This window comes from Lynx canadensis, chromosome A1 (assembly GCF_007474595.2).
Source record: "Lynx canadensis isolate LIC74 chromosome A1, mLynCan4.pri.v2, whole genome shotgun sequence".
In the NCBI taxonomy this organism is placed as follows: Eukaryota; Metazoa; Chordata; class Mammalia; order Carnivora; family Felidae; genus Lynx; species Lynx canadensis.
Genome location: NC_044303.2, coordinates 69,838,476 through 69,861,719, shown reverse-complemented (window position 1 = coordinate 69,861,719; position 23,244 = coordinate 69,838,476). Strand labels below are relative to the sequence as shown.

The 23,244-nt window shown below is 51.2% G+C and overlaps 2 protein-coding genes across 7 annotated transcripts in view; one reads left to right on the top strand and one right to left on the bottom strand.

The window, feature by feature from the left end:
• STK24 (serine/threonine kinase 24) overlaps nucleotides 1-17,972 on the top strand; it is a 124,365-nt gene extending 106,393 nt beyond the window's left edge. For all 6 annotated transcript variants that reach the window (XM_030313015.1, XM_030313020.2, XM_030313009.1 and 3 more), the window contains 6 exons: nucleotides 2,100-2,285; nucleotides 4,810-4,955; nucleotides 6,451-6,580; nucleotides 7,856-7,924; nucleotides 10,504-10,640; nucleotides 14,915-17,972. In XM_030313015.1, the coding sequence (XP_030168875.1) occupies nucleotides 2,100-2,285; nucleotides 4,810-4,955; nucleotides 6,451-6,580; nucleotides 7,856-7,924; nucleotides 10,504-10,640; nucleotides 14,915-14,951 (705 nt within the window). In that variant the 3' untranslated portion in view covers nucleotides 14,952-17,972. The remainder of the gene's footprint in view (nucleotides 1-2,099; nucleotides 2,286-4,809; nucleotides 4,956-6,450; nucleotides 6,581-7,855; nucleotides 7,925-10,503; nucleotides 10,641-14,914) is intronic.
• Nucleotides 17,973-19,367: 1,395 nt separating this feature from the next.
• FARP1 (FERM, ARH/RhoGEF and pleckstrin domain protein 1) overlaps nucleotides 19,368-23,244 on the bottom strand; it is a 295,681-nt gene continuing 291,804 nt past the window's right edge. The window contains 3 exon segments of the mRNA XM_030313031.1: nucleotides 19,368-20,633; nucleotides 22,070-22,221; nucleotides 22,744-22,851. Coding sequence (XP_030168891.1) covers nucleotides 20,552-20,633; nucleotides 22,070-22,221; nucleotides 22,744-22,851 — 342 coding nt within the window. The 3' untranslated portion in view covers nucleotides 19,368-20,551.

Genomic DNA, 23,244 nt, shown 5'->3' with positions numbered 1-23,244 from the left:
ACTGAGCCACCCAGGCGCCCCCTTGCTGATTTTAAAAGCAACTACACACGTGAACCGAAGCAGAGTCTGGGCTGCCAAGGGAAGGCAAGTGGGAATATGGCTCCCCGTGCCGACTCTTCCAGTCTGATCCCTGTAGGACGAGGAATTTAGAATGGGGCTTGCTGCCCATTGCACCCATCTTCACTGAGAACAGAAGAAATGGAGCGTGTGGTTGGCCCTAACCGCACGGGCTGCCGGGCGGGGAGATAGCCGTGAGGGTCTCTGGCACTCACTAGGGTTGTGAGGACACAGCGGGTTTTGAAGGTCAGAAATGTCTGTGTCCTGCCGTGACCCGAACGCTGTCTCAGCCTTTCCGTTTCCTTGCCATAGAGTGAGTGTGAGGGATCAGTTAGGTTCTGATCTGCCACGGGTTTCCAGTGCCCGGTGAGCAGAGCACCAAAGGTGTGGTAGTTGCCGTGGGGCAGAGGCCACCCTACCTCCTCCCCTGCTTTACTGGCCCCTCGGTCCTGCTGTGTCCTTAACAGCGGCTGTCCCCTTTGCCGGGGGCTGCTAGCAACTGCCGAGGGAGCCTCCTTAACTGCTTTCTTGAAGACTACCTGCTTTTTTTTTTTTTACTTGCCTCCCGTGGCCATGGGGTTCGGTTCCCCCCAGCTGACCCCCTGTGGCCACAGCAGGTGCTGGGCAGGAGTGGGACTGGGCAGCTGGACCCCGTGTGATGCCTCCTGCTTCCTGCCAGCGGTGGATCTAACCAAGCCCCGAGAGCCAATTAACCTGTCATTTGACAGGAAATACAGGAGCTTGAAAAACAGCGGTAATTGACTCCAGGAAGAAACCAGACAAATCCATAATTTGGGGGCCTGTTTCTTCCTCAAGACAGTGGCACTGGGGAGATGGGGCAGGGTGCAGACTGTTGTACATTAAAAGAGCCTTAGGTGACCTGCCGGCCGATTGCAAGGTATGGGCTTCCTTTGGATCCTGATTCCAGCAAGCCGACCGTGAAAATACTTTTTTAAGAATTGAGAAAATTTAACTATTGTGACAGCATATTAAATTATCGTTAATTTTTAAGTTTATTTATTTTGAGAGAGAGCACGAGCAGGGGAGCAGTAGAGAGAAGGAGAGAGAGGATCCCAGGGGGACTCCATGCTGTCAGTGCAGAGCCCGACATGGGGCTCGAACTCACTAACTGTGAGATCATGACCTGAGCTGAAACCAAGAGTCGGATGCTTAACCGACTGAGCCACCCAGGTGCCCCATATTATTGTCAGTTTTAAAATTAATGTTAATTTTAGGTGTTGATAGGTAGTAAAAAAACCCTTGCAAAGCTGAAGCAAAGGGTGCACGTCACGGTGTGTGTGATTTCCTTTACAAGGCACTGTGGCAAAAAATAGACAAAGCCCATGTGGCAAATTGTTAATAATTAGTAACTTCATGTGATGAGTCTGGGGGGGGGGAACATTCAGTTAATATTCTCCATTTCTATGTGCGCTTGAACACTCTCATAAGAAACCCATTTCCTTTAAGTTCTAGGCACTATGTGAGGCGCCTTGCTCAACCACCCTGGTATTATTCCCATTTTACAGATGAGAGAACTGGGCTTATAGGCTAGATATTTTGTGTAATGTCATAAGGCTTTGGTTGTAGAACTGGCGTTTAAACCCAAGTCTCTGGGACCAGTGTGCCTGCTCTCGACCTCACAGCTGTGCTTAGTCGTAAGCTGGCTTGATGGGATGAGTCGCGGAACCCCTCCACGCCCTCAGTGTGCCCTCTCTGCTCACCTCTCCTTACCCATCCTACAACTCCGGGGACTTCAGTTAACACAGAGTGCCTTGTACTTCCAGCAGTAAATGGAGGATGAATAATTGTAAAAGCTGCCTAGGTGCAGGGCCAGAGGATGTTTTATGTATTAAATTTTCTCCTGTGTGTCGCCTATTTTGAAATTATTCCAAAGCCTTTTTTCTGTTCACTTAAAAATAATGATCTTTAAAACCTCAGAAGTACACTGAGATGTGTGTGAATTTTTTTTTCCTTCCTTAAGAAATCTATTTATTTGAATTTATTCACTTCCCGGTGTCTCTAAAGATGCTCTGTTGTTGCAGGCAGACATCTGGTCCCTGGGCATAACAGCCATCGAGCTCGCAAAAGGGGAGCCCCCTCACTCCGAGCTGCATCCCATGAAGGTTTTATTCCTCATTCCAAAGAACAATCCCCCGACGCTGGAAGGCAACTACAGCAAAGCCCTCAAGGAGTTCGTTGAAGCCTGTTTGAACAAGGAGCCAAGCTTTGTGAGTCTTGCAAGCTCGGGGCGGGCGTCTCTTCCTGTGTGGCCACACTTGGTCTAGATACATTTTCTTGGAATTTCTGTAATCGCTCTTGTCCTAGTCACCATTGTCTTCACGATCTCGTTGATTTTTTTTTCTAATTTTTTTTTTTAACATTTATTTATTTTTGAGAGAGAGAACACAAGCGGGGGAGGGGGAGAGAAAGAGGGAGATGCAGAATCTGAAGCAGGCTTCAGGCTCCGAGCTGTCAGAACAGAGCCCAATGCAGGGCCCAAACTCACGAAACGTGAGACTGTGACCTGAGCCAAAGTCGGAAGCTTAACCGACCGAGCCACCCAGGCGCCCCACATTAATTTTTTTTCTACATGGCTATGATTGATTTGAGTTGCAAATGTTTTTATTTATTGTTTATCTTGCAAGAAACGAAAATCTACTTATTCCCTTTCAGATTGTCTACCTTCTCATAACCTCATTGAGCCCGAAGACTGTTCTCCTTAATATTATATGTGGAATCATAAATTTTTAATATTTATAGTGAAAGGTCAGGCTATTTTAAGCCATTTTTAGTAATCACGAAGTCTGGCCAAAAAAATAATGGCTAAATGTGTCTTTAAAGTAGATCTTTTCAGTTTCTTCTTGGTGTGTGTTAGGAAAGAAAAGGCAAATAAAAAAACAGAAGTGAATCACCCACCTTGCCCTCCTATCCTTTCCTTTTTACTCTTTTTTTGGGTACAGTTGACCCTGGCACAGTCATATGGCAGTAACCCTATACAGCGTTAGCCGAATTGTCTCTCAATTAGGATATATCTTTGAAAGTTACCTTTGTATTTCGGTGTTGTGCATAGCACCGTATGCCCTTGATTTGTTTCTGAGTTTTGCAGCAGCATTGGCTGAAGGCCAAGCCGAAGCCCTTTTTTAATGAGCTCCTATCTGAAAAGGGGTGACTAAGTTTACAAGAGCACCATGGTTCCCTAATATGCCAGCTTTGTGAAGGAATGCGATGGGGAAATGCACCATTTTCTCCGAACCTCTGGGGGTGCAGCCTGAGGCCACACAAGCCGGCATCTCAGGAAAGCATCAGGCATCAGGGGTGTGGACTGTTCCTCTCTCTGTTGACACCGCTCTGGACGTGCTGTCTTGATGTGAGCCCCCCGCCACGGTGCAGCAGCACTTGAGAAGATACACCCGCGATGTGTACTCACCTTCCCATTCCAAGTCGACTTCTAGTATCCGCCTACTTGCCCAGTGCACACATCCCCATCCCTGCCTGGTCCCCACGCACATGGAGGGAAAGGACGAGAAGCTGAGGGTTTGAGCACTTCTGACACACGTGGAGCTTCACAATCAGGGAAACTGACAGGGAGGGAGACATAACCTGAGGTGACCCAGGTTTTCTGTAAGCTTGAATTTGAGACACCTGCCCGGCTCTCATGAATAAAGCTTTAGTAACTCGGAGTAAGTGGGACCTTAGTCTAACTGGTGTTGTTTGTGTGTTCTTGCTGTTTGCCCCGGTTTGGGCTACATTCATTTCTCCCTGGGAAGCCATGCTCCCCGTAATGATTGGGTTTGCCATCCTCAAAAGCGGTTGCCAAGTTCCAAGTATGCTGTGTGGCTGTGGCCAGGCTGAACCCAGGCCCTGGGTGAGGGCCTCGCCCCAATCCCAGGGGAAGAGACAGACTAAGGAAACCAGTATTTCTGAATTGGGGAAGCTGATGAGCCAGGGAACTTGGGTTCTGTTTCGGTATCAAAGAAAAGGGAATCTCTTGGCTCCTCTCTAGTTTCCTCTAGATGTAGCCAAATGAACATTTATCTTACTGTGTTGGGGAGAAGGAGCCAAACGTTAACATAGAAGATCACCAAGGTAATACAGAATATATATTTTCTCTCCAGCCGGCATTTGTAATAACATGTCGTGTGAACACCAGAAGGTATGTGTTCTAGGTGTCTTGAATGATCTCTGAAATTCTCTGATACGTTTCCTGTGTAAATGTGTTTTTCTAGAGGAAGGTTGTTTGCTTTCATCGGATGGTTACCTGTAGAATGTTCAGGACCGCATTAGATACTAAGTGCTGTGTGTCCACACTGAACGTGGACTCCCACCCACGGGTGCCCAATGACTGTTGTTTGAGTAATGGCTTTTGTTACGGAAACGAACTCTGAAGCAGAACTTGATCTTTTAAAAATTTTTTTTTTTCCAACGTTTATTTATTTTTAAGACAGAGAGAGACAGAGCATGAACAGGGGAGGGGCAGAGAGAGAGGGAGACACAGAATCGGAAACAGGCTCCAGGCTCTGAGCCATCAGCCCAGAGCCCGACGCGGGGCTCGAACTCCCGGACCGCGAGATCGTGACCTGGCTGAAGTCGGACGCTTAACCGACTGCGCCACCCAGGCGCCCCATAGAACTTGATCTTTAGTTTTAGCATGCTTGTTTGACATTTTGAGGCAGAAGTCTGTCCTTCAGGGCAGAATCAGAATGCAGGGAACTTCATCTTATGCTTTCTCTCGTTTGGTGGTTTGTTTCCCAGAGACCCACTGCTAAGGAGTTACTGAAGCACAAGTTTATAATACGCAACTCAAAGAAGACCTCCTACCTGACTGAGCTCATCGACAGGTACAAGAGATGGAGGGCCGAGCAGAGCCACGAAGACTCCGGTTCTGAAGACTCAGACACGTGAGTCGGCTCCCCCGGATTGTAGGGTGCACGTGAGCCGGGCTCCTGTGGGCTGTGGGGGTGGGGGTGGGGGGCTGCCTGTGAGCCCTGGGCACGCGTCACGTTCGTGTGTGTTCTTGTTTCTTGTTTGGGTGTTGTGGGGGGTGGGGAGTGGTTGTTACTGCCTTTGCTTGTGAATTCGATATGTCTTTAGATAATCCGGCTTGATGGGGATTCTTTGCGAGGGACAGTTTGGGAGCCTATTAGCCTCTTTTTGTTGCCAGTGGAGTCTGTCCAGGAAAAATCTGTATGGCGGAATTGCTCTTAAAGGACTAGAACTGGCCTCCTTCTCCTTTTCTTCTTCCTGCTGTTAAAAATATTGATCAAACTGCCTTAAAAGTATTTTTTAAAAGATAGAAACGTATGTTTTTACGATCTCGTGTTGTGTTGTGGTAGACACTTGGGTTGTACGAGCTCTGTGGGAAGCTGCTTACTAAAAACTGGCATCAAGTTAAGCCTGTTGGAATTCCGTTAGCTGAAGACATGAACAAGGTGTCGGGGGAAGCTAGACCACCTGTTCTGACGTGAACGTGGGGGCCATTAGGACAGTGTCCTGAATACAGGCTGTGAGTCACTGATGAGACATCCAAGAGGATGTGTCCAGTGTAGAATGGCATCCAGGCTCAGGAGGCGTGTAGGCGAGGGTCATGGATTTTAAGTCATCACGCTCTAAATGGTCATTGGAGCCACGAGAGTGAATGGTGCTGCCCATATTCCATCTGCAGAGTGCGAAGGACCGGAGGCCTAGGGCCGAGTGCTGGGAAGCACCTAGTGTAGAGGACGACCCTGTGGATGACCCGGGTCAGGGGCGATCTGGGTGCAGAGAGCCTGGAGGGGAAGGGTGATGAGCAGGAACATTGAGGCTCAGGGCTCAAGTAGGTGAAGGACTGAGCAGTAACCCCCTTGTCCAGTGGTGTGCTGGGCATCAGTGCAGGGGCGAGGTTGGTTCTGGCGTGAGTAGAATGTAAGGAATGGAGGCAGTGAGTGTAGGTAACACATCCAAGAATTCAGACTGAGACATGGCCGTAGCTCGAGGGGCGGGTGTGTTGAGGGAGCCACAGGCCTGGCTACTTGTTGTTCATGGGAAGGGAGACCAAGAGGAGAAAAGTGCCCTCTGGGAGAGGGGTTGTCGCGCAGCAGGGGATTGTCTTGCAGAAGAGACGCCTCTCTCCCTTTCGGGAGGCGGGATGGAAAGTGTGGGTGCGGCCGGCACTGTGGGAAGTTATGGGAGCCTCAGTCTGATGGTCTCTCCTTTTCTCTGAGGCAGGAGGCAAGGTCCTCTTCTGAAAGGACGGTCAGGGGGGTGTGGTGGTGGAGAGTGGAGATGGGAGGTAGGGGTGGAGTCTGGGGGGTGGCTGGGCAGTGCCCAGTGCTCGGTTGGGGCAGGAGAGCGTGGGTCTCCTTGGGACGGAGCCGTGCGCTGGCTCACGGAGTTGGCCTGCATTTCTCTACAAAGGGAAACAGATACCGACAGCCAGGCGTCTGGAGGCAGCGACTCTGGGGACTGGATCTTCACTATCCGGGAGAAAGATCCAAAGAATCTTGAGAATGGAGCCCTTCAGCCTTCAGACTTAGAAAGGAATAAGGTAACGTTGGCTCAGCGACTAACACCTGTCATCATCAGCCAGTGGTGGTCCTGAGTCCCTTTTGTGTGGAGCCTGCTCCTTTACTGGGCAGGCTTTTTTGGAATTTCGCTGTCCCTGAATTGACAGATAAGAGGTTATGTTGTCTGGTATCCTACGATTTCACTCCTATGTGGAATTTGAGAAACACAACAGGTGAACATAGGGGAAGGGAAGGAAAAGATAAAAACTGAGAGGGTGGCAAGCAGCAAGAGACTCTTAAATATAGAGAACAAACTGAGGATTGCTGGAGGGGACATGGGTCGGCGGGTGGGCTAAATGGGTGATGGGTATTAAGGAGGACACTTGTTGGAATGAGCGCTGGGTATTATATGGAAGTGACAAATCACTGGGTTCTACTCCTGAAGCCAGGATTGCACTGTATGTTAACTAACTTGAATTTAAATTAAAAAACAAAAGAAAAAAAAGAAAAAGATTCTGTCTCATGACCCAGAGAGTCAGACCTGAGAATCTGGCCTCAGGTCTGCTCTGCAGAGGCTGCTGCTGTCTCCCCACCCCACCCCCAGCCCTGCACCACCACCGTGGAATCCGTTTCCTGACGCTTGCACATTAGCAGGGGTCAGGGTATTGCTTTGTGTATTGGGGTTACTCATAAAAGGTACCAGAATTTTGGGATGAAGTTTTTGTTTAAGATTTTAAAAACAAATGTAGTGCTTTTGGTACATATATAAAACCTTATTTTGATTAATTGGTTTTATGCCTATTTAAGTTTATGAAAAACTGTATTTTTAAAATCTTTTTACAGCACGGTGGCGTAGTCCCTCTCCGGCAGTGTAGACCAGTGGCTGCCCCCTGGTGATCCTATAAGTCTGGCTTTGATAAGCAGATAGGAGTTATTATAGAGGTTGCAAAAGTAGAAAATAGGCCGCTGTCCTACGACAGTCACTTGGCAACAGTCAGCTTCGGTTCTGGTTTCTGTAGTCAAGTCCCACTACATAGGTAGCACAGTGTTGGAATACAGATGCCACTTTTGGGACCTCCTGGGTCTTTCCATTTGGAATCCGGACCCTGGTTTCCCCAGCTGCATGCTTGTTGTGCATTGCTGCAAATGAAACATTGTAGTTTAGTGAAAGACAGCAAGACAGACCCATTGGGTATCCCTGCAAACAGACAGCATTTCAGATTTGATGTGATGCGTGTCTGAAGTCTACAGTTTGAATTGTTGCAGTATGAATGTTAAAATACTTCCCTCTGATTACCTTTTCTTTCTTCCCTAAGATGAAAGACATCCCAAAGAGGCCTTTCTCTCAGTGTTTATCTACAATTATTTCTCCTCTGTTTGCAGAGGTAAGATCCCCAGTTATCTTTGGGGGGGGGGGATGTGGCGGGGGAGGTAGTGGGGAGCAGGGTCCTCTTTCTGTGACATGTTGCCCATAGCATTTGGGAGGTTAGCATAGCATGTTGCCACAAGCAGGAGGAGAAGTCCGCACCATGGTCCCCTGAGGCTGGGCGGGATTGGGCATGACCTTCCCGGCGCCCCTCCTGGGAAACGTCCCTGTGATGTCACCTCAAGTGTCCTGGCCCAGCCCAAGTCTCTGTGTGACCAGGGCGATTTTCAGCCTCAGTTATACTGCCTTCTACAAAATCTGTTTGGCTGTAGCGTGGGTGCTTTGCCGCAGACAAGTGTATGGTGATGTAAAAAGTAGAATTTTATTTGAAAGGAGAAATTGGATTCCCTGGAGACCTCACTTGTCCCAGAGTGCCCCCATATTTCACTGGGATCCTCCTGTAGTCACTTAACCCAGCAGGCCACCAGTGTCCCCAGTGAGCAGCCCCTGTCCCTCCTTCGTTCTGGGACTACACCCATGTGCTGCTTCCCCGTTCCTTCCCTGGGGAGCCCCCCACGTCCCCACCCCTGACTCACGTAGGTACCTATATGTATATGGCATTTTGAGATGTTCTCAACAATAGATTTTGAAACTGAAGATTATTCTTCATCCAGTTAGTAGGTGATTTGAAAATAAAGTTGGAGATCTCCCTGTCCTTTTTTTTGAGCCCCCCCCCCCCCCCCCGGCTGCCTGTAAGATAATTCAGAACGAGTCGCACTCTAGTACCTTCTGTGTGGTGATTCAGAGCTCTCCAGGGGAGCCTCCATGCACACAGGCTCCCCGCCCTGCTCACTCCACTTGGCCTGAACCTCAGTCACACAGTGACCCCCCTTGGCAAGGTCCCCCTCCTCCCCCCCCGCCTGGTGTCCGGGCTGGCTTCGTCCAGCTCCTAGTCCTTCCCCTGCCCAGGGTCTGCCCTCTGGAACTTGCCTGAGGGGCCATGCTGGAGCCTGGAGTGTGGAGTTGAAACCACTGAATGCACGGGTTTCCCACAGGGCAGGTGGAGGCCTCTCTGTGTCCCTCTTTGGCTCTCGTCCTGGCTGATTTTTCTGGGTACCTGCACTCTTCCTCTTCTGTCCACAAGACACCATCTTGCTCATTATTGTGTAGTTTGGGAGAGTGGTCCTTCAGGCTTTCTGGATGTTCCCTTACTCCCCTGTGATCCTGCCATTGGCGCTCCACCAGCGTCAGCAGTTTGGGAAAATGGCATAGGTATTTCCTGTTTGTCTGAAGCCATGTATTTTTCGTGGGGCATATGAAGAAACTGTTCTGGAATCATTATTTGGAATTAATGAATTAATCCTAAATGGAACACTGCTTTGATTTTGATTTTTTTTTCCTGCTAGCCTGAAGGTAAAGTCACAGGTGTCTTTTCTTTGTTTTTATTAGTAGTACTCGGTAACCACATGTTTGAAGTGTTCAGTGTGTGTCATTTTACATCATACTCCAAAACTCCTCAACCCCGTGTCTGCGGATGTGCGTGTTCCTGACATCAGTGGGTACAGGTGGCTCACTCCGGTTGGGGGCTGATCAAGCAAGGGAGGAAAACCGAGTGGAAACAGGGGAAGGCAGAGGTTACACACTCAGGACTTGTAAATGCTGTTCTCTGTGGTTGTTAAGTGATGGGGAGTCCTAGACAGACACAGGTGGCCACCTCCGGGTCTGCCGCACCACAGTCTGTGACCAGCAGGAGCCCAGCAAGCGAACCCCCTCCCGCGGCCCCTCCAACGCCACGGCTTCCGGTTCCCTCGTGTGTCCCTTCAGCCGGCGGAAGGGGGAAGTGTGGTCAAGATGGGGTTGGTGCCGGGAGTGATGTGTTCCCAGCAGCTTGAAAGCCGAAACTAAAGGTGAATGATTTCCTAAAGGTGAAATCGAGGAGGGGGCTCTTGTTTGGAGAGGCTCAGCCGTGCACCTGCTGCCTGGTGCTGGAACAGCTTTCCTTGTCACGGGGCATGTCTTGGTCGCATCCATCCCAGAGAGGGCTTACGAGTCATCAGCCTCACGTGAGGCGGTGCTGAGGACACCGTTGTGATTTCTTATGGGGGCAGAGGGGCCGATAGGGACGCCAGCTTCCCAGAATTTAGGGGTGCCAGTGGGTTGCACGAAGGAGAATGTTTTGACAGCCCCCGGGTCCAGAAAGGCCATTTGCTGGAGCCTTCAGAGCCAGCCCCTTACCACCAGGATCTAAGCCACAGTGCACGCTGCAGCTTTGCTGTGGAAGCCAGAGCTGAGCGACTTTGGGATTGCTTTTCTGGTAGATTAAGGTTGAAGTGGAACGAGCAGAGGGACGGATGCCTCGATCAGATCTTGAAAAGATGCACAGAAGGCTAGCTGTCTCTGTTCCTCGCTAGCGGAGGTGGTGACGTACGTCTGACTCCTGCCCTTCCTGTACAGAGTGCTGTCACGGAGCTGTTCCTGGAAAGGAACGGAAGCGGGCAGCGGTCTGGGCTGGCACGTCGTGTAACCCTGTATAGGAGGCGCTCGGCGATCCCCGTGCCCATGTGGGTCATGCTGCTCTTCGTGTTTGTGTGTTTCCAGTTGAAGGAGAAGAGCCAGTCGTGTGGCGGGAACACGGGGCCCATAGAGGAACTGCGCGGGGCCATCTACCTGGCGGAAGAGGCCTGCCCTGGGATCTCGGACACCATGGTGGCCCAGCTCGTCCAGCGGCTGCAGAGGTAACTGTGTCCAGGGAGGAGGGCTCTGCCGTGTCTGCCCCGTGGCTCTCTCTGCCCTTCCAAGGGACTGCTGGTCAACCCTCTCTGTCCCTGGGGCACTTCTTTCCCGGTCGGGTGCTGTTAGCTTCCTGCCACATGGTTGAAACAGAATCAAGTTTCAGAAAGTTCTGAGTTCTAGAACTCAATCACTGTAAAAGAATGATAGAAATCTGGAAGGACCACAGACTTTGTGAGACTGTAGCTCTTACCATGTAAATGCCCAGTGCCTTTAAAAGGCCCTTGTCTGCTCCTAGTGAGGCAGCCTTACCCTCTGCCGGAGAGGTGTGCTCCTTACCCACGTGTTTGTAACGCGCTTGGTTTTCTGCTTTCAAAGTCAGGCCCACGGTGCTAGAAGTTGGGGCTCGGTGAGTTAGGACATGGGCGTGTTCGCTTCCTCGGGTGCCTAGGCCACTTCTCCCCACCCCCCCACCTGGTGCCCGGGAGCCCTGCTGTGTCGGCAGGTGTGCTCTGCCCTGCCTGTGGCCCTGGGGTGGGGGTGGGGGGGACGGCCTGGGCTTCCCCACCCACTCTCAGATTTGCGATAGCCTCCTTGTGAAGGTCGCTATGATGTCACTCCCGCAGAAGGGCAGTCATTTGGGGGGGTTGGAGAGAGTGGAGAGGTGTGCTGTGACCCAGGCTCTGCTCTGCACCCCCAAACCTTTGCCACTCTCCCAAAAGCCAGCTACGTCATGGCTTTGAAATTCACCTCCTTTGGGGCACCTGGGTGGCTCAGTTGCTTAAGCGTCTGACTTTGGCTGAGGTCATGATCTCGTGGCTCGTGGGTTCGAGCCCCCACATCGGGCTCTCTGCTGTCAGTGCACAGCCTACTTCGGATCCTCTGCCCCCCCTCCCTGCCCCTCCCCCACTTGCAGTCGGTTGCTTGCTCTCAAAAGTAAACAAACATTTAAAAAATTTAAAAAAGAAAACAAAAAATACCTTCCAGGTGAATTGTGAATTGTCCAGGCTCCCGAGCCCCTTCCAGAGCAAGGCCGAGCCTCAGTGATAGTGAGGAACATTTCAGCTCTTCCCAGAGAGGCTGCCTTGACAACACATAAAGAAGTTGGGGGCACGTTGGGTTCCTTTTGCCACTTGGAAGTGATGGCCGAAGGGGCTGCCCTCTGGCAGGGGCCGAGCCTTGGTGAAGGGGGACGTAGGGGCCCGGCCTCGCTCCTCCCTGCAGGTTTGTCCCCGCGGCCACAGGCTCCTTTGTAGAAGGTGTCTGGCCTTCTGAGCCGGTGCTCGAGGGCTGCTGGAGAGTGAGGCCCGTTTACGTGGCCGCCGCCTATTCTGAGGCGTTGGAAGGACTCCGTTACGCTTTTCGGGCTTACCCCCCTCCCCGCTGTTGACAGGAACAAATCTGAGGCATAAAGGAAGAGAGAGCTGCAGTCACCCGTCCACTCACCCGCACAGGGGCTGACAGGTCTGCGTGTGCCGTCCTGCGTGCACATGCAGGGATGGTCGTGTGGCATTGTTCAAGGGCTCACCGGCTGTTGGTCGTGAGACAACCCTTCTAAGCTCCTCGGCTGCCCCCTCGGCTGTTCCTTCATCATAACTTAATGGCCACTTTTCTCATTTCTCAGAGCAGTTTGGACTCCCTTCGCTCCCCATTCTAGCTGTGTTTCGAAAATTCCTGTTAAAAGGAACCGTGCAGTCACGTGGCTGGTTCTGGTGGTTCTGTGCGTGGTCTTGGTTTGGTTTGCTGCTTTCCTAGCGTCCCTTTTAGGACTCTTTTCCACGTTGTCTCTAACTGCCTGAGATGGTTAGCAGGGATGTTCCCACGTGACCCGATTTCCCCGAGGCTCCGGGGCACAGGGGGTGTGGCCTGTGCATTTTTGTTGATCTCTCTGCTCCCTCCTTGGCACTGTGGACCCAGGGGATCTCCACCCGTGCTCTCCAATAGACAGTGTGAGCCATGCACAGAGCTTCAGGTTTTCTAGTTACCTCATGAGAAAACCGGAAGAGTGGAACAGGTAAAGTTAGTTGTAATAATAGATTTTTTTAACCCACTGCTTGCCACATCTTTTCTCGACACGTGGTCGGTGCACATTGTTACCGGGGAGGCGTTTCGCACCTGCTTTTTACCAGGTCTTTGCAGTCCGGTGTGTTTTACGCTTCACAGCACGTCTCAGTGTGAACTGGCCACATTTTGGGGTCTCGGCCGCCACTGGTGTGAGTGTTGAGCATCTGTAAGTCAGATGTGATTGCCGCTGTCCACATCATGTTTAAATTTGTACTCGCGGGGCGCCTGGGTGGCTCAGTCGGTTGAGCGTCCGACTTCGGCTCAGGTCATGATCTCGCGGTCTGTGAGTTCAAGCCCCGAGTCGGGCTCTGTGCTGTCAGCTCAGAGCCTGGAGCCTGTTTCAGATTCTGTGTCTCCCTCTCTCTGACCCTCCCCCATTCATGCTCTGTCTCTCTCTGTCTCAAAAATAAATGTTAAAAAAAAAAAAATTAAAAAAAAAATAAATAAATTTGTACTCGCCAAACACTAGTCCACGTTCTTTCTTCTGGCCTCCAGACCATTCTGTCTTGTTTTCCTTTCCTTTGTCATGTGCAGACACGCTCTCCTCTGCAACCAGCAGAGGACCCTGCTCCTGGAGGGCCCTTAGCTGGGTCCCCACAGGCTTATTAGCAGGTGCTGTCCATTCACTCCTTGGAGGCTCCCCGAGCTCTTGCTGTGTGTTCCCCACCCAGATGCCACCATGCCACAGTGGCCACTGCTGCTGCCTCGTTCCCGTTTAGCTCCATAAAGGCGGTCCCTCAGTGGATCACGTCAGAAAAAATAAACGATTTTTGTCTAAAGCATTTCAGAGACTTCTGTGTCTTAATTTGAATTAACGCGTGGCTCTTTTTGCATGGCATCAACTCCTCCCGTGGCTTAGGCGTTTATATTTCTTGGAAAATGAGTTTTAGGATCTGTGGCTGGAACCTGCTTTTCAAGATCTTCCGTGATCCTTTCTCTGGGAGGGTGCCAAGTATTTTAATGCCTTAAAAGAGGAGCCAGAGGTTGGAATGTTTGACATTCTCTCCATTGAACAGGTCCTCAGCCCTCTCCTGTGACTTGGGCTCTGTTTTGAGGTAACCGAGGGGATCTTGGCCATAAGAGGACCCCGCTCCTTTTTTGTTTTTATTCCAGAGCAAGATAGTACTGCAGAACTAACAGAAACCTGAAGAAAGTGCCGTGACCCCACCAGTGCAGCCCAGTTAGGAATATCAGTTTTGTTCATTGGCTTCCATTGTTCTATACAGATCATAAATTTACCCAACTTTTTACATGTCTCCAAATTAGTGTACATATAAGTTTTTGATATTCTATAGTATTTAGAATAAATTGTGCATGTGAAACTATACATGTGTACTGCCTGTATAATTTTATGTACACATTTGTGTGTATTTCTCATGTTGCTAAATAGAAGTACAGTTTTTTTAATTTAAAAAAGTGTTTTTAATGTTTATTTTAGAGAGAGAGCAGGGGAGGGGCAGAGAGAGAGGGAGACACAGAATCCGAAGCAGGTTCCAGGCTCTGAGCTGTCAGAGCCCGACCCGGGGCCCGAACCCATGAACTACGAGATCATGACTTGAGCCAAAGTTGCATGCTTAACCAACTGAGCCACCCAGGCACCCCTATAATTACAATTTTTAATCTGTTTAAAATTCGGTTAGTCTGTCTAACCATTTCTCTACAGTTGGACATCAAAGTCGTTCCCTGTTTTACAATTACAAAAAATCTAAGAGGCATCTTTGTGCAAAATACACGGCTCCTTCTTTGGACCCCATTTCTGAAACAGTTCTAGGAAGTGGATTACTTGAACGAGCATCGATATTTTTGTGGCCAAAATGGGTTTTCTTGTGCCCATCTGTAATCCAGCCATGTGTATGTGTTTGGGTTTTACTGATTCCTTAATTTTAAAAAATGGACTGTAAGCGAAGCCACGCCATTTATTGTTCTGTTCTTCAATTCTTTCCCCCCTGGGAGACCGAACGTGTTCTCACTTTCCGTTACAGACTTTGAGTTCTTCCATGGACTGAATTTAACCTGTGAAAAGTTGTGTCGAAATCACAGTTTTCTTAGTTTTTATGCATTGTTTAGTGATTAACCCGCTGATATTTGCCTAATTTTTTTTATGACTTGGGCTTGCCCAGCAAAAGTAGGATTTGGGTGGTGGTTTGGATTTTTGCATGGAGGTTACAGAAATGATACTCACTTCTGTTTCTCTTTTTTTTTTCTCCCCCTCTAGATATTCTCTAAGTGGTGGAGGAACTTCATCCCACTGAAATTCCTTTGGCATTTGGGGTTTTGTTTTTCTTTTTTTCCTCTTCATCCTCCTCGTACAAAGTCAACGAGAGCCTTTGCTGACTTGGCTGCAGTGGTGCGCCATCCGGGGGCCGTCCCCCCACCCCAAGCCGCCCGTCCCGGGGCCCCGCGCCGCCCTTTCTCCCGGCCTGCACCGCGTGAAGTCTCCGGGGGGGTGGGTCAGGTCGGCTCCTTCAAGCGATCATTTTATTTTATGGTTCTTGTTTTTAATTTTAGCCAGTGTGCACATATCAAGGAAAGTGTCTTTAAAAACAAAAACAGGCCCTGAAATGTATATGTGGGATCACGATAAGGCCACATCCGAAATGAAACCTCAGGTATCCTGCTTTAAGTTGATCACTCCCCTCCCCGGGAGATGGGGAATCGCTCTGGTGGGTCAGTGTACAGATTGTATATAGTGTTGTTTTTACGGAAACCCTTCTGGCGTGTGTCAGGAGTCCCCGTGTACAAATTGGCCGAGTGCTTCTGTAGATAATGTCAGTGGAGTAAATATTTGACAGGCCGTAACTCGAGTCTCTTGCCTTGCCTTTATTACATGTAAATTTTGAATTATGTGATCAGTGATTTGGGTTTTCTTTTGTATCTGCAGGGTTTGTCATTAATGATAATAAGCACCCCTCCTGCGAACACTCTTTGTACCTCCACACACGCACACCGCCCTCTCGTCTGCCCAACGGCCCTCTTGGTCCCCGTAGAGGTTGATTTCCTTTCATTTGATGGTACTATTTCTTAGTGTTTTAAATCAGAACATATCTGGCCTCATGAAGCTTTAATTATTTTAAGTTGCTCCCCGATGAAGTGCTCTCGTCTTAACATTTGTTTGAAATTGTGCCACTGCCAGCCCCGCGCCTGCTGCACTGTCCTTTCTGGTAGGATCTCCTGTCGCTCCTTGTGAAACCCGCGTATCATCCTGCCCACCTACAAGTGTCTGAATGCTTACATGAATAAATTTTATAACGCACTTGTTCTGCAGTGTGACTCTTGAAACGTGACTCTTCAGAGGGCAGTGCACCTGTCGTGGAGGTGTGTGAGTGTGTGTGTGTGAGTGTGTGTGAAGAGGGTAAGACATTTCAGCGCTTCCAGAAAGAAGAGCCCACCGTGAACCTGCCGCATGTCCAGGTCTGCTCCCTCTGCACCGTTCAGAAAAGATTGGTCATTGAGAAGGTAGAGCTTAAATATTGCTCATTGTCAAACCGCTCTCTCTTCCCAGGGACCTTAAGGGTTGTTTTGTTCTCTTCAAGGAGCCCGGGTCTGCTCTTTGTCAGCCGGAGGGGTCCGTATTTTTCTGGGCTTGTGGCAGGACCTGGCTTTGCCAAGGTGGGAGGCAGGAGGAAAAATTTCTGGGTCTCTGGGATGGGACATCGAGTTCCTGCAGTAATACTTGACCAGGTGCACGTGGCACTGTTCTGCGTTTGTTGATACAAATCGTTGTCCTCTCTTGCTGGCGTAGCAGTTCTCCAAGGGGAAGACACAGGATTTTGGGAGCAAGGAAGGTACTGGGTAAACTTTGGGATGGAAGGTCTGGTAGGTGCTGACACAGCCGCCTGGAAGTTCCAGGGGAGGGCAGAGGCCCTGGGCCGGAAACGTTTGGGCATGTGCTGCTTGTCTAGATGTGCTGATGGAGTGTAGATTTCAGAGTCTAAAATTAAATCATGATTTCTTAATTAGAAATGGAATGATTGATTTCTACGAGGGATGCATTTTGGTGGGGGGAAATAGAACTGAATGAATTGCGGACTCTCTGGGTTTCTGCATCAGGAATATTAACTTGGGTGACAGGACTTGAGAATGTTTCATTCCGTGTTTCAACAGAATGTTTTGTACGAGCAAACAGTTTGTTTCCCTGTGTGAGGCATAAGCCAAAGATCCGTTTTGTCCACCGCGGGAGAATCGCTCAAAGAAGCGAAGCGGTGTTCCCCCGGAGTGGGCGGCTTGTCTGATCGTCAGCCAGCCGGTGCAGACGGCAGCTTTCTGATTTAGAGTTCACTTTGCAGGTGGACAGTGACCTCAAGATCACATGCAAAGCCAGTCTCAGATGGAAGCGGTGGTCCTGCTGACTGGGAGACTGGATTATTCCGGTGAAGCGAATCGGTGTGAAGGGTCAGCACATGTTCCAGTCGCTAGACCGTAACACACCGAACCGTCTCCCAGGCAAAGCAGATTAGTCTTGCAGACCTTAAGTGAGTGTCTTCTGTTGATTGAGCTTCTGGGGGGAGATGGGGTTTGGGAGGGTGTGAAAAGTGGCTCTCTTCCCCACGTTCTGGCTGGCTGCTTTCTGTGCACACACAAGCTGAGGTCTGTGCCTCTGAGGGCATGTGGGACCTGTGCCCCCTCAAGGGCCTCGTGAGCGGGGGAGGCCGGCGCTGGCGGAGCCACTTCAGTCTTTGTAGGACCAGGGACCGGAGCTACAGTGGAACCCGGCTCAGACAACATCACCTCTGCTGCCCATTAGACCCTCGAGCCCAGCGTCCAGGATGGATTTGCTAGCTCTTGGAGGCCTGTTGATGCCAAGGCCCTGTGGCCACAGCTTGTCCACTTACAGACTGTAAACGGCCGCGGCGCGCCCAGCGTGGGAGAGGCCTGCGTGGAACCCGGCGGCTGCCTTTTGGAAACAGGCAGTGGGCTGTGTCCGGCTGGGTTTTTACGCCTTCTCGAAATCGTCTTTTCTGCGTCCCTGCTGGCCGCGCTAATAAGCAAGGTAGCCGCGACTATCTCGATGTAACCACATGCCGCACACCTGAATCCAACAGTTTTGTTGTCCAGTTAGTCTTGTGAAGTGTCTAGTTCGTTCTTCATGTGGCATTTGTACCTTGCTTTTGGCAAAACGTGGTCCGTTTATAAACATTTTTATATTTCCTTAAAAAAATATGGCTTCTATATTTCTGCTATAAAACATGGCAATAAATGGGGAGAGTACTGCAGGGCGTGTTAAGCACAGGTACTGTATCCTGCAAGGGTCAATAAAGTTCACAGAAAATTAATTGTGTAACTCGGTCTCGTGTGTGTAGAGGGGACAGGCTGAATGGCTCCCCCAGAATTTATGTTAAAGCCCTAGTCCCGTTCCCCCCCCCCCCACCCCCAATGGTATTTGGAGGTGGGGCCTTTGGGACGGAGTTAGGTCACGAGGGTGGAACCCCCATGACGGGATTAGGGACTTTCCAAGAGAGATCTGACCCCCCCCTTTGCCCTGCGAGGACACAGCGAGAAGACAGCTGGCCGTGAACCACGCAGGCTCTCGCCAGACACCGGATCTGCCAGCGCCCTGATCTTCTGCTTTCCCGCACCCAGAACCGTGAGATACATTTGTTTTTTAATGTTTTTTTTTTTTTTTTTTTTTTTACCTTTGAGAGAAAACACAAGCTGGAACAGACAGAGGCTCTGAAGCTGACGGCAGCAAGCCCTGTGGGGCTCGACCTCGTGAACCGCCAGATCGTGACCTGAGCTGACGTCAGATACTCAGCCGACTGAGCCACCCAGGTGCCCCTACGTTCCCGTTTGTAGGCCAGTTTTTGTTACAGGCTGGACTCAGGTACAGGTTGTCTCTGAAACTCCCCATATGTTCCCGGCAGCTTGGGAGCGGTCTCACTTGCCCACATGACTTGGACCTAACGTTTGCTTTGATGTCACGGGGACACAGAGGTGCTGACGGAACGGAACCACTTGTACCACGGACACGGTTTGGGTTCTTCGCTCGGAGACCCTGAACTAGACCACCTCATCCTCACGCCCCATAGGGTTTAGTGATGGGTGATTGCTACAGAGAGCGTTTTCCTGATCTTGCCTGTGCCCTGTCGGCCGCCTGGTGACGGGTTCACCTTCCCAGGGAGTTGGTCCTACCCCTGGGGTGTGGGAGAAACAGCTGGTCTCCAGGGGCCGCTTGTCACAAAGGAAGTGGAAGCCAGCCCCTCTGTCCCCTTTGCTTCCATCCCTCAGGTTCTAGTCCTTTTATAGCCACAGACTGGCTCCTTGCGAGGTTCTGTCCCCTCAGTTCGGCGGCCGCAGATAGCCGGTCACAGACCAAGATTCCCGCACACTCTGTGTGTCTGTTTCGCACCCACCCCTGCGGGACTGGCTACGTCTGCGCCTCGACGGCTCCCTCCCCGCAACCCGCCCACCTTAGGCGAAAAGAAAGACCGGACGAGGTTGGTTATGTTTTGCCTTAAAACTTCAATATGCTGGATTGTGGCGTGAGGTATTTTTATTCCCTTTTGTTAGTACTTAAAACCATCTGGTACATGTCGTAAGGCAAATGATTAACACGTCTCAGGCTACTGGTCCATTTGCACGTTGATTTGCACATCGCCGTTGCCACGCACGCCAGTCACGGCTCCCCCGCGTCGGGTCGTCCTGTGTTTCTTAGGTAAGGGGCTTTCCCAGCTGTGGTGCGGGCACTGGGAGATACTGGTTGGATCGGTCGCCCCCTCTGGACTGTGTCAGAAAGGGTTTAACTAGGGGATAGCAGCCCCCCGCCCTCCACGGAGACCAGGCACACGGACTCTGCCTCGTGGGCGCCAGCCGTGTCCTCTGTGCGGTCTGTCGAGGATGCGCAGTGTCCTACTGGTGATACCCCATGCGGGCGGGGGGGGGCGGGGGCAGTGAGTATAAAAAGGAGGAAAGAATGTTTTCTGAAGACAGGCACGATATATACTACTATAGAATGTGCAATTCCAAACCACAGTTGCAGGATACAGGTATGACGGGGGCCGCACCCACCCTCCGGACGTCACATCTCACAAATGGCCCTGATTACGGACATACGGGTTCTCATGCTTGTGAAACAGCAAACACCACGGCTTAGCATCTTCGGTCGGACACACCACAGCGAGACCGCGGACGTCGTGCTCGGTTTCTGCTTCTCTGAACAGAGCACAACCCGCTACGGTCTGTAAAGAGGAACCGCTTCAACAATTTGGTCAACTTGTGCCAAGAACAGTGTTTCCTTGGAGCGTAAGACCCCAAAGGGGAACGTACTTCGTGTGCTGCAAATTGCTTATTAATCGAAGTAAATCCTACTAACTTGCTACTATTATAAAAGTAGAAAGATTGAAAAAACGAAATCGGAAAATGATCTCATTTTGCTTAAGACTGTGCCATATGTATCACAAACATTGGAAAATCCATTTGTTTTTAAAATGCACCAGCCTATAAGTCAAAAGAATTTTCTTTTTTAAGAAAAAGGAGAGCACTTGCCCTGTCTTTTTTGGTTGAACGGATGTGGTTGTCCCGCTTTTAAGGTGCAGTTTGTGGAAGAAAAACCGTCATTTGGCACTACATCAAAGACAACGTTTTAATACTGGCACAAGCTAGAAAGAGCCCACCAGGACAAGGACGGACGAGCCACCAGCGTCCGAGGTGGGAGCACGGTTCCGTTCAGACGACACGAACAGCTCGAAAAGACAAGGTTAAAAACGGTTTTGCGGAGATAGAGGAGAGTTGCTGTGAAACCATGTTTCTGTTTTCCAGACAGGTGTTAATTTTACTAGGCTTCATTAATACAGAGGGAAAGTAAGTGTCTCCCGGGAAAGCAGCCACCGCTCACACCAGCAAACGGGTCCTGCCATCAGTACACGTGGGATTCTTTGTGACTCAGGATGTGGGTGCGGGAAGCCGAGCTGGTCGCGCTGCGGATCACCTCCATCCACCTAAGACCAGAAAGCGAAATGACGGTCAAGGGTCACTTGGTCTCGTAAGAGCGTCCCGATACTCAGCGTGCGTCGTGACTTACGTGACGTGCAACTCCAGCAGAAGAGTTCCTGAATGAACTCCTGCTACCCAAGTGAACGGAAGCAAGGCTAAGGGTTCCTCTAGGTGCTCCTGAGGAACGGTTTGAGGACCACCGGCCTGGGCGCTCATTTTGTAGACCACAGGAAGTGCCCAGGTGACGCGGCAGCACGCTCCACGTGAAGCAGTTGGAGGTGAGGTGGCTTCCTGTTCTCCCTCCTGGACGGTGACGAGCAGCCCGTTATATGCGTTTGGGTAGTTGCGGTGTATTGGCGGCTCTCAACCACCCGGGTGGACAGCGTCTGGAGGTGTTTTGGGTTGTCACGGAGGAGGGGGTGCAAGTGGCCTCTAGTAGGAGGGGCCAGGATGCTGCTGGGCATCCTCTAATGCACAGGACAGGAACCCCCCCCCCCCCCACCCCTCCAGACAGCCGAATGGACTCCAGGGTCAGCAGTGTTGAGGGGAGGAGGCCCTGCCTCCGTGGAACGGGTAGCAGGGATTTCAAAAGTCTCTAATCACTGGTCTTTCTAGGATCAGCCCCCTAGTCTAGGTTCTCTGGGCCAGGCTCAGATTTGAGAAGAGTTCTCCGCTGGGCTCGCTTTTCGAGCAGAGTACCTTACGGGGAGGCTTTGACTTGGGTTTTCAACCACCGTGTGGTTGCCGCTGAACTAATGTCGTAACCTATGGGCTCATGGAACCCATGGGGATGAAGGAACACGTGTGCTATCAGCATGGCCAGGAGAGACCGTCCTCCCTAAGCGGGCGGGTGACTGTTAACTCCGCCTGGACTATGGCCCGAGGACCCCACCGCCTGCCCAAGTGGCAGGATGCCATTCCTGGGGGCCCAGAATTCCTACCTGAAATTTTGGGAAAAGTCTGAGGACTGTGGCTCCTGGGCCTCCTTACACCACGTGTTAGTCTTAAGAAGGTAACCCTGAGAAACATTAGGATTTTTTTCTTTCCTCGAGTGGTCTTCTGGCCCTAGCACAGTCCGGCATGTTCCGACTCAATACTCCAGAGACTAAAACAACACACTTGCTAGAGATTTAAAAGTGTACCGCGTGTGGCCCTGACACGGTACAGGCTAAGGACTGATGTCACTACCCAGGGAAGTCTCAGTTTTACTTGCTTCTATGAAAACAGAAGTGGATATGATGTTAGGCAAAGGGGACGGCCCGCCCTGCCCCCACCAAAGGTCAGGGACATTTTGGAAGTGAGTAAATGCCCAGGCCTGTGGCGGGCAGGGAGTGGCTGCTGCTATAAACCTCGTCCACTTGGCTCACGTGGGAGAAGCCCCGTGGCTCAGGAGAGTGTGGCCTTTTCCTGCGGCCGCCTGTGTGGAAGGAAGCGTCATTACCTTTCAAACGTGTACTCGCTTTCGGCCCTGAAGTAGTACACGTGAGACTTGAAATGCAGCTTGAACACGTAGTCTTTGTGGATGTCCTCAGACTCGGAGGGAATGGTGAGTGAGTAGCCGAGCAGAGGCAGGCTTGCCAGGGGGTGATGGTCCTGGACAGAGGCAACAGAAGGGGCTGCAGGTGCTTGGGCCTGAGCGGTGGCTGCCTTCCTCGCAGGCCAGCTAGTGGGACCCTGCGCCTTCATAAGCTTTTTTTTTTTTTTCCCCCCCCATTTTACTGATTTTGAGAGAGGCAGATAGAGAATCCCCAGCAGGCTCTGTACTGTCAGTGCAGAGCCCAATGCAGGGCTCGAACTCGTGATTTTGGCTCCAGTCAGGATCTCCCAGTTCAGGGTTGGGCCCCCAACCGACCGAGCCATGCAGGAACCTTCAGTGAAGCCCTCCCCGCTCCCTCGCTCAACCAACCAGGCTTCGGCCGGATTGCTGCAGACGGACGTCAGACCAGTTAGAACCGAGGCTCTCCGGGCCACTGTGCAGGGCGGGACCCCTTCTCACACACCGCGTCCCTCCCTCCATGCCCGGGTGGGTGGCTCAAGGGCCCCGTCGTTCGCCCTTCCAGAGGAAGGCCGGCCCCCGGCAGGTGTACTGTCCCCACTGTCCCATGTGGTACTTACCTGGTGGGACTTGTAGAAGAACAGGCAGAAGTTCGTGAACACCACCCACAGCTTCTGCCACCCATTGCTGTTTTTGAATTTCCTCAGCAGGTTCCCGGACAACTGATTCTGAAAGACAAGCACGCATGTGAGGAGCACGAGTGGGGGGCGCCCTCGCCGGCAGCGCGCGGCCTGGTCTTCACGGTCCCGCGGGACTCCTGGGCGGGGCTTCCCGCATGTGACTGAGGGAGAGCTGTTCTCCCTGCGGGTGGATTCTCGGAGCCTTATTTAATTCTTGGCCCCCGTTACGGGTTGATTTGCGCTGTTCCCCACGCCCAGCTGTGACCTCAGGTGTTCATGGGGGTTGTCACCACAGGTATACGGCAGGAGCACATCAGGCTCCGTCCACTGGCCCTGCGTTCCCTCGGAGAGACGGGGAAAGGATCCGTCACCCTGGGTGACGTGCTGGCGGGCCCTGTGCGCCATCTGGTGGCCTTGGCGGGAACGCTGGCCTGCAGTGGA